This window comes from Nannobrachium achirus (genome assembly GCF_963921795.1).
Source record: "Nannobrachium achirus genome assembly, chromosome: 15".
Taxonomy (NCBI): Eukaryota; Metazoa; Chordata; class Actinopteri; order Myctophiformes; family Myctophidae; genus Nannobrachium; species Nannobrachium achirus.
In genome coordinates, this window is record NC_137822.1 from 27,207,981 (window position 1) to 27,218,512 (window position 10,532).

Genomic DNA, 10,532 nt, shown 5'->3' on the forward strand with positions numbered 1-10,532 from the left:
TGGACATGACACCAATATGTTGTAGGGAGGACAGTAATGAAGTACATGTACTTGAGTACTTTTTTTTATCTGTTCTTTACTTGAGCATTTGTTATTCATTTTAAGACTCTCCACCACATTTGAAAGACAAATATTGTACCGTTGACTCAATTACATTTCTAGGAAGGAAAAGCGTGCATTTTGAAATAAATAAGCATTTAAGCCGTATTTCAATAGTGAAAATAGCGGAGCTTCAAACTGAAAGGGGCAGATAATGGGACAGCTAACTTTGGGAGAATTGCATGTACAGTATCAGTAAGTGCAGACAATTATGCAGTCATCAAAATGTCCCCGTCACTTCAAGATGCAATGCTGGAAATCTTTAGCTGTGAGATAATCGCTCTAATATTCCACATATCTTCTTCCTTTCAAACACATAAATGATATGGGAACAGTACAAATGGGGTAAGATCAGATGAACATGGTCAGTATTGTTTGATGGCGTCTTTGAGTCTTTGAATGAACTGTGCTATGGTATAGATTGTGGTTTACCATAGTACAGCACAAGAAAACAATGTGCAGTTCTTGTACACATCTTTACCAACCTGTGTCACAAAAATGATCAGTTGTCACTTGTCAGTAGGCTACAACAACTCTAAAGCTCTGAATTAAGTCAAATTAAGTTAGGCATGTCAGTGTGTCTCGTTATTTCTCTGCATAACAGTAGGACAAAATCCATTATGGTGCCTTTTTTTTCCATTCTTCATACATCAAGAGCTTACCTTTGGGCAAAATGGATGAATTGTTTTTTTGCTTAAGGTTTTAAGGTTAAGCCAAAAACCTGACCAGGCCTGCATCCTATGAGATTTCATCATATTTCCAATTTCAATAAAGGTTTTGAATTTTGGTTTCACTTCCCAATTCTCAGCTTGTTCTCTTGCTTGTAACACTTCGCACTCCTATCCCACTGAAGTGGAAATGCCACATTATATTTGCGTGTCCTGTACCTCTCCCCTTTAGTTAATTCAGACTGTGCACAATAAGAGATATGTGATGATATCGGAGACAAATGATCAACTTCAGAGAAATGTTGAGTGCTAGAGGCAAATCACGATTTTAGAACCCTAACCCTATCTGCACCTGTCATTGGCACTGGTTCAGTGTAAAGGGACAGAAATGCAAATGAAAAATATATCTTTCACATTCAGCTGTTAGGGCCTTGCTCACGTAACACAGTGGTTCTCAAACTTTTCAGGCTGCAACCCCCAAAATACTCATATTTGAACTGGGGATGAGCACTGAGCACTACTTGGAGTTGAGGCATTACATTTTGTATAACACGGTTCTATTGTGAAAATAGCAGAAAATAGCTATTTTCACGATTTCTGCCTCTAATATTTGACAGTTAGGCCAATGATTAATTTGTCATTTTAGAGGTATTAAAAAGTCCTTAAATTGACACTTTAGAAAAGTGTAGATACCCTCTATCTATACACTTAAACTTTGTTGGTTTATTTACTGTTGAGTGAGAAAACAATGTTGCACATAAAGTTAATCATCTGGGAACCCCTCAAAATAATTTGGGGACTCCCCTGGGGGTCCCGACCCACAGGTTGAGGACCATTGGCGTAACAGACTCTTCAAAGTTTATTTAATTATTGGTTGCCAGCCACCAACTTTTGGCTTTCAAAGTTTAATGACTTATTGGCTGTCGACAGTCAATAGGTTTATAAAAAGAATCTAATAGTCTACTATACATGTGACAGCCAATAAGCCAGCCTATTTTTAGCCGATGTCAGTTAAAGACGATAAAGAATCTGGTCAGTAATGAACTACAGATAGATGGTAAGCCACGTTTTTATTACGCGGTTTTCTTTTAGTGTGTCTTTATTGGCCATTTAATCTAGCCTGGTCATCCTGAATAATGAACAAACATTTACTGTAACTCTCAGTGGTTAACACAACCTCGTAAAATCAATATTTATGTATGATAAAGTTCACCTTTATCTCCATTATCAGTTCTAGATTGTGTTTGCTAGCTTACCCCTTTATCTTCTCAAGATAGTGGGGGGGGGGGGGGTTCACTCAAGGACAAGTCAAATATATTCCTTGGTTGTCGAGGGGCTGCATGACACATCATGATCACATACTATACTACTATACTATACTATACTATACTATACTATACTATACTATACTTAACCACTTACACCCCATATACTTCATTAAGTGTTATCCTCCAGGGGTCTGTACTGTACTTGGCTACCTCCTTTTTCCCTCCACTCCATATATCTTTGTCCAAAATAGCTGATCTACAAGCTATCAGCTCAGATCTGCTATCTTCGCATATTCAATAAATATATCATTATATGTGCCATATGTTTGCATGTGCCCCGTACATGTCTAGGTGCTGCCATACATCAGAAAGGTGATCACATTGAAACCCGACGTTATTTCCTAACCAGCGAGCATGCTCTGAAAATAGCCGCTCTACGAGCATTTCGTAGATCAGCTATTTTCAGCACGTGGCAGCGTACATAGTACGGACGAAGTATAAATTAAGCTTAAACCATTTGGATGCATCAAGGGCCTGGATCGATAACAATCTATATAATCATCCTCAGTCTGTGTCTGTGAGACACTGTGTCAGTAAGTGGATTTGTAATGATTCCGGTCTGGATGAAGCTCACAGCCAACTACTAATCCAACAGAAGGCCCATTTCTCTGGCTGTTCTCTGACATTAGCAGCACACGCTTTCTTTCAAGGTCTTCGGAGCAGAACGGAGAATTTCCTAAAGCTAAGTCATTAGCTGTCATTGATTCTCCATTTCATACTTTCAGGTTGAGTGCTCCGAAATGGCTGCTTGTTAGCCTATAATCATCTCTCCATAGCCACTTTGTAGAAATTATTTCCATAAGCAAAGACATTTTTTAATTAGACAAAAGTACAATTTCTATTCCTACCAACAGCTTTCCAATAATATAAGCCGGAAAACAAATTGATACCATGTGCAAAATACGCCACTAATTCTACTCTTTGTCAACTGAAAAAATGTGTGCAAGCCATGTTCCTGTTAGTATAATCAATGCTAGTTACTCACAATTTAAAAGTCATCTGCTTTTAGCCTGCTATAGCGAGAGTGCTTGTACACCAGACCAACCATTTGGCCACTAACAGCAAGCATTAGAGCTAACTAACTGCTAACCACTGAAGCTCTATTTCATATACTCACAGCCTAGTGCACAAATAATGAAAAAAGCTTATCTACAAGCTCACAACGCCTCCCAGTGGGAAGCATTGTGAGCTTGAAGATCGTCTCTTTTTGAAAGAAATTGAAAACTTAAATATAAAATGTTAAAAATAAAATAAAATAGGGTTTGAAAGTGGTTAATTGCAGTATTAAGTATGGCAATGTTGGCAGGTCCTTTGGCCCAGGGTGCAAGGACCAGACAGTGCAGCATAGGGGGCACTAGCTTGTTGCATGTGATGCTTTGTAGAGATTGATCAGGTACCTCAAACGACCCAATCAGCATTACCTGCCAACCCACTGCCCTCCTAAGTCCCAACGATCAACTCCACTGGCTGCCGGCAGGTCTTTAGATGATGTGCGTCCCCCCACTCGATCTGGATGGCACAAAGTACACAAGGGAAGATTCAAATGCATTATTTTCCTGCAGCAGATCTAACCCATCAAAAAGGAAATTATCATGATAATGCGGTCCAATTTTGCCAACCTTTTCCTTCCAGTATCAGAATCCTCAGCTCGGAATTTCTTTTCTTGAGCAAATGAGCCGCACTCAGTCCAGATAATCCAGCACCCACAATGATGACATCCCAAATTTCTGCCGTCATATTCGCACCCAGGTGAACTGTGATCTGTCAAATGAAGTGTGAAAATGAGACAAAACAACGTTTTCTTTTTCTCTGTATGAGCCGGCTTAGGTGCAATGACCCCTGCTTTACATAATAATGCACTTTGGAATTTAAAGGAAGAATTAGCTACGGACTACGGAGCCTCTCGCTTACATGGCCCAACACTATTCAGTATAAACAAACCACTTCAGTCCAAAGATCATTCATGAGCGCTGGATATGCTTGGGGAGACACTGCAATTTTCTTGCAGTATGTTGACCAGTTATACCGGTTTGGCCGGAATTGTCACAGTTTCAAGTTGCGCGCCCAACAAATATCAATAACATTCACAACAATGGTCACTCAAAATCTTTTCTTAAAGAAGAAATAAAGAGCTCAGTAGTCAGATTGCTCGATAACATAACATACTAGCTACAGTATGATGGTTTATATTTTGCAGGTAGGACACGGCTAAAACAATATTCATTGCATGATTTAACATTCAACATTTAACGATTTCAAATAACTGTAGGCTACATTATCCCATTAAAGGGATAGCCCCCCCCCCAAAAAATAAAAAATAAAAAAATAATAAATTATATCGATTACTCTATCGATTACTCACCCCATGGAGACTTAAATTCATGGATATTTTTTGTTGTTGTTTTTGTGATATTCCTAAGCCAATAATTTGATGAACAGCAGTGGTTACATAGGGAGACACAAAGCACCTCCTTTACTCCCAATGGAGTGGTGTTCGTAATCGAGTCCACCTAAAGCGAGTCCAAGTCAAGGCCAAGTCCGAGGGGGGGGGGGGGGGGGGGGGGGGGGGCGAGTCCGAGTTGAGACCGAGAATCCAATTCCAAATCAGTAGTTCCCACACTTTCAAGATTTATAATATAATATAATATTTGGAATTTATTTGGACACTTGGAAAAATATGTGGTATCAATTTAAAAAAATTAAAATATCGTCACTGTCAGGCAGAAACCTCGTATCTCCAAGTTTCAAATGTGTACGTCTTTTGGTAAAGCAAAGCCCTGCTTCATCATAGAAGACTGTCGCACAAAACTAGTGAAAACAGCCGATCTACAAGCACACAACGCCTCGCAATGTTTGCTTGTAGATAGGCTGTTTTTACTAGTTTAGTACATTTTATAGATGATAAATACTGTTTTGGACATACAAGGTTTCCACCCGACAAAGACAATATATGCTATAAATATAAGGTGCTGGGAGTGGAAATTATAATGTAGGGGTGCCTCGGATTAAAGAAAATATTTATGGGGTGCCCTGAGACAAAAAAGTTTGGGAACCCCTGGTCTAGACTACAGACAGCCCTAGTACTTGGGCACAATATTCACAGCCACGATCTAACCTAAGTGAAGCACCCTTCTTGTGTTCCTGCGCATCTCCTCCGCAGCGAATTACTGAACAGTCAGAGTTGTGCTGTTTATCTCTGTGAATGTGACACGCAGCAACACTTGTTGAACTGGGACTGTCATTGTGCTTCAGAGCCAGGTATATTATCCTCCAAAGGCCACTAAAGCTGGCAGGCACAGTAAGGAGCAATCTCCACAAGTATTTAAACTTGCCAGCTTTTTAGCAGCAACCTATCTAGTTAAATGATGTAATGGATGAACTAAATCCCTAGCTACAGAGTACCAAAACATTCGTACCACATGAAAGTCAGTATGTTAGACTGTCAGTTAGGAATATCTCGTAACTCTGAGGCTTACATTTCCTTCCCTGCATGCTTGCGGCGCACATGCATCCCTGTGATCACAGCTAAAGACGCAGCGGGAGTTGCTTGCACTGTCTTAAGCCCGACTTCCGTTGTTCTGTTATTGCCATTTCCTTGCATGACACTGTTGTAAGACAGTCAGTATAAATTAAATAACTAATGTAGTTAAAGTGCAATGTCCATCCCATACATTTTTTGAGCGGTGGTCACAACGCTCCTATACGTGGCCCTGCCTGCCTGCCTGCCTGCCTGCCTGCCTGCCTGCCTGTCTGTCTGTCTGTCTGTCTGTCTGTAGCCTGCAGTAACCTTTTCTGACCACACATGTTAAGGGAGGGGCGCTGTTGTTCAGGCCAGGCCAGACCAGGCACACACACACACGCACACACACACACACACACACACACACACACACACACACACACACACACACACACACACACACACACACACACACACACACACACACACACACACACACACACACACACACACACACACACACACACACACACACACACACACACACAGGGGGGAAGGGGGGGACCACCGCTCAGTTCACACGGGTGTGATTTTTTAAAGTAGCTTGATTCAATACTATATTTAAATGTTTGATATGTGTTTGATCAGACTATATAAGCCCATTTGAGTTCCTGTTAGACACACTGAAAATACACATCGCTGGACCCTGCTCCTGGTGACTGGTATTGTCCTTCTAATGAATGGGGAGACCTTCATTATTTATGAGTTATTTCATTATGTTAATAGGGAGTGCATCAAGGAGTCCTTCAAGGCCATGCATAAAAATCCATGAAGTCCATGCATGAAATAACTAATGGAAAATCACACCCGTGTGAAGTGGAGCTGTGTGTGTGTGTGCGTGTGCGTGTGCGTGTGCGTGTGCGTGTGTGTGTGCGTGTGTGTGTGTAGATCATGTGTACCGATTTTTGTGACATTTGAAGAAAATATGTAGGAAAAGGAGCAAAAAGTGTGTTTTGGAGAAAATTCAAGATGGCGGAAAATCTATCCTGGCGCAAATGGGCGTGGCCTATATGGGGAGATGCGTCTTGACCCAAGGAATCCAGGGAAAAAAGAATTTTAATTTTCCGATCTACGGTTCAAGAGTTACGGGGCAAAACGTAAAGTGGGCCGTTATAGCGCCACCATGAGGCCGAGTGATGTAATTATTTTTCGATTCATTCTTAAAATCATTATGAATCTCCTCTCCGAGGTTTGAAACTGTAGCTCCTATGGTTTACGAGAGAAAAATACTTGAAAGTGATTTCTTGCATTGTCCCATTATAAGTCAATGGGGACAATTAAGCGTCGTTTTTTGCCGATTACGTCGGCATGGTAAGGCGGATCGGAACGAAAGGTAATAGAACACCATTCCCGGCCGAGCCGCACATTTTGATGTATATATTGCGCGAGTGGCGTAAATGGTGCGGCACTAGTTACGCGCCGAAGTCAGGCTACATACACACACACACACACACACACACACACACAGACACACACACAGACCCACACAGCCACGTATAGGGAGCTGCACACAGCTCCAAAAATGAGGGTCTCACCATTCAATAGAAGGACAATATCAGTCCCCATAAGGGTGTAACAGGGAATTTGAAGTTGAATGGGGCTTATATAGGAGCCTTAGGGGGGGGGGGGCGTGTCTGATAAAATGGATGTAAAATATCTAAATATTGAATCAAGCAACTTAAACACTGACTGGAGTGCACACACATCAGTCAGAGAAGAAGTGAAAATTACCCCAGAAGTGTTTTAAAGTGAAATTTCCCTTTTAATTGTCACAAAATGGTTGTTGGATTTTGGATGTACAGGCGACAGAGCGGATAAAGGGAGCTAGCAGCATATAGGACAGTATGTCCCCAGTGTACCCTGTGTCATCATGAGAAGGGTTACCTGCAATTTTAAGTAAATTGCTTTAAGTTATAAAAGCACAGTTAATAATAATGACTTTATTTATATAACAGCTTTCAAAAACAAGTTACAAAATGTTCAATTAAGCAAGCAGCGATGACCGAGCCCTCGCACCTGTTCCCGTTAGGGGCAAATATCTACCAATCAGAACAGGGATAAGAGCAAAGTAACTCTAATGAAGGACAAGGATTTTCAAACAAGTCCAGTGAGGTGACTAATGAGTCATGACTCATTAGTCAAAAGTTCAAAAGTTCAAAAGTTATGGCAAAAGATAGGAACTACATAATATCGACTAATCAGTAACTCATATGAAGAACTCTCAACTGAAAAAAGGAAAAGCATGACCCTGGCCTGTACGGCTATTTTTTCAGCTATTATCTCTACCTCTTTGTGAGTGAAACATGGAGGTTCAACGCCATGGTTTTACAAATACTCACGCACTTGATAACTTTTCGTTGTTACTGTAGGTTACTAGGTTTACTAGGTTTTTCAATTTGTCTGATTGGCATAGAACTAATGTTCTACGCCAATCAGACAAATTGAAAAACCGGTGTGTAGGACGACTACATTTGAAACTCATGAATATTCATTATGCTATCTCTCTCTCCCATTGGCAAGGGAGGTGTGAGTAGTATATTTAAAATCTTGAGCAGAATATTGATGCACAGCCCATTGTAGAGGGCAGTAGGCCAGAAATGTCTGCCTGTGCCAGCAGATACACATCTTAATGTAACTAAATTAATCAAATAAAGCCAAATGATTGAATCGTCTTGAGTGCAATCCAATTATTTTTATTATAATAAAGACAAAGAATTACTGCTGCTGTAAATCATACTGTACTATTATCTGTGTAATCCAATAAGAAAATAATTCTGATATCAGCCTTTTACATACATTATTTGAAATGTGTTTGATCTAGTTTGTATGTTGACATTTGAAAGTCTGTAAAACCTTGTAGCAATAAAGAAAAAGCTCTTGGCACACAGTTAATTTGTTCTGCTAATGCTATTCATTCGATCCACAAATATGACTGACGATGAGCCAAAACGTATAATTATGTACTGCATTGAAGATGCGCTCGAACAAATCACTGTCTCCAGCTGGTTAAGCTTGTTGGATCTCTAGTGGGTAACGGCAGATTGAACTGATCCCAGAGTAGTTGAGTCAAAAATGGCAGTTCCGTGACCACGAGAGCGAAGGTCCGTTTCTCAATGGATTTGTCATCTAGGAGGGTTATTAAACAAATTTGGCCGGGGTGTATTTTTTAAAATGGCGGGGGAAATGTTTGACAGCTAGGGTAATTTTCAGGGTTATAGGTTTTTTTTTTTTTTATTCTGAATCCATTGCAAGCATTTGTTTTGCACGAAAAATATTCCTTGGGCAAGAAATGGTCCCACAATATGATGGGTTAGTGATGAGTCATCAATTTTCACATTTTTTTGGGGTCCTTCAAAATTACCCTAGCTGTCAAACATTTTCCCCGACATTTTAAAAAATACACCCCGGCCAAATTTGTTTAATAACCCTTCTAGATGACAAATCCATTGAGAAACGGCCGGACCTCCGCTCTCCACGGTCACGGAACTGCCATTTTTGACCCAACTAGAGGCCCTGCCACCTTCCAGCAGGTCCTGGCCAGGGTCCATTGGAAGCACTGTGTGGTCTACCTTGACGTCCTCCTAGCCCACTCTGCGGATCTACTGGGTCTCCCTGTCTCTCCAGCTCATTAATAAACAGAAAATACATTTTCAGGTAGGCAACATTTCAGGCAATTAGGATAGAGTATCCATTTATCAGCTTCATTTTTTATAGTGTTTCAGTTCAAAGTTAGTCGGCTCATTTCTTTGTCATGACTTCCAATTTCACTTGTTTACTCTGTATACTGACTGAGTTCTCTCTGATTAGATACAATTGGTATCCCAACCTGAAAATGCTTTTTCTGTTTAATAACCTTGTCACCTTGTTATGAATGCGCCAGCCCACTACATCGCTTAACGCAGGGACATCCATTCCAGTGGGACAAGGCATGGCACCCTGCCTTCCACCATTTACAAGAGGCACTCACCGGGGTCTCTGTCCTGGCGTACTCCATCCCCAACAAACCATTCATTGTGGACTCAGACGCCAGTGACGGGGGCCTGCCCACAGTGCTGTGCCTTTAAGGGGAGAACAGAGAGAAAGTGATCACCTATTCTAGCTGCTCCCGTCACTACTGCTTGACCTGACTAGAACTGTTGGCAGTGGTTAGATCACTGCCAACTGTACGTTTTAGGGCATTTACAATTTAGGCATTTAGCAGACACTAGCCTATCCAGAGTGACTTACAATAAGCAAGGTGAACACACTGTGTAGTGCCTCTTAGTAAACCAGGATCACAGGTAAACCTAGCGTCAGTGTAAACAATATAGTATCAAAATAACAATTTGTACATTGAAACTTCAGGATACAAGCTAAACAATGAACCTAACAAAAGTACCTGTAATGGACAACAGCTCCTGCTCACCTGATCCCCCAACACTTGGGAAAAGAAAGTCAAAGAGGCACCTCTTTGTGTTAAGTTAAGTGTGTAGGTGGGAGCTATGTTCCTACTGTAGGTGGGAGCTGTGTAGTGTTCTGATGTGTGCACTGCCACTTGTGGCTGAGAAAGACTTCCCAGCATGCCTCAGGAACACTCACATTTATTGTTGTATTAATTACTTGCGCCAGCAGAGGGCGCAAGTACTGCTGGCAATACAAGTAGGCCATATATGGCCACAAATACAAGTAGGCCATATATGGCCACGAGTGCACAAGAAGCAAGTTGGTACCTCGACAGAGTAGAGTGCAGTCTAGTTGGTTCTTGTTGTTAGAAGATTTGGTACAGTAGGCCTACATGCTTTTTTGATAACTGCATTATGTTCTATATTTTATCTGTCTGTTTACTGTAGACATATACACTACAGTACTATGTGCAATGCTTAATACAATGCGGATTGTTGCATTGCACAACTGCATACATGTGTGCATGTCTAAGTT

General features: G+C 41.0%; 1 protein-coding gene across 3 annotated transcripts in view; it reads right to left on the minus strand.

Moving 5' to 3' along the window:
- LOC308300086 (putative flavin-containing monoamine oxidase A) overlaps positions 1–9,601 on the minus strand; it is a 599,107-nt gene extending 589,506 nt beyond the window's left edge. The window contains exons 1-3 of one of the 3 annotated variants that reach the window (XM_080743855.1): positions 9,583–9,601; positions 3,715–3,856; positions 3,517–3,604 (exon numbers count right to left, since the gene is read on the minus strand). In XM_080743855.1, coding sequence (XP_080599981.1) covers positions 3,517–3,604; positions 3,715–3,832 — 206 coding nt within the window. In that variant the 5' untranslated portion in view covers positions 3,833–3,856; positions 9,583–9,601. Of the gene's footprint in view, positions 1–3,080; positions 3,206–3,516; positions 3,605–3,714; positions 4,001–9,582 lie in introns of those variants that run through there. The other 2 variants (XR_013962799.1, XM_080743856.1) reach the window with 2 other exon arrangements.
- Positions 9,602–10,532: the final 931 nt, after the last annotated feature.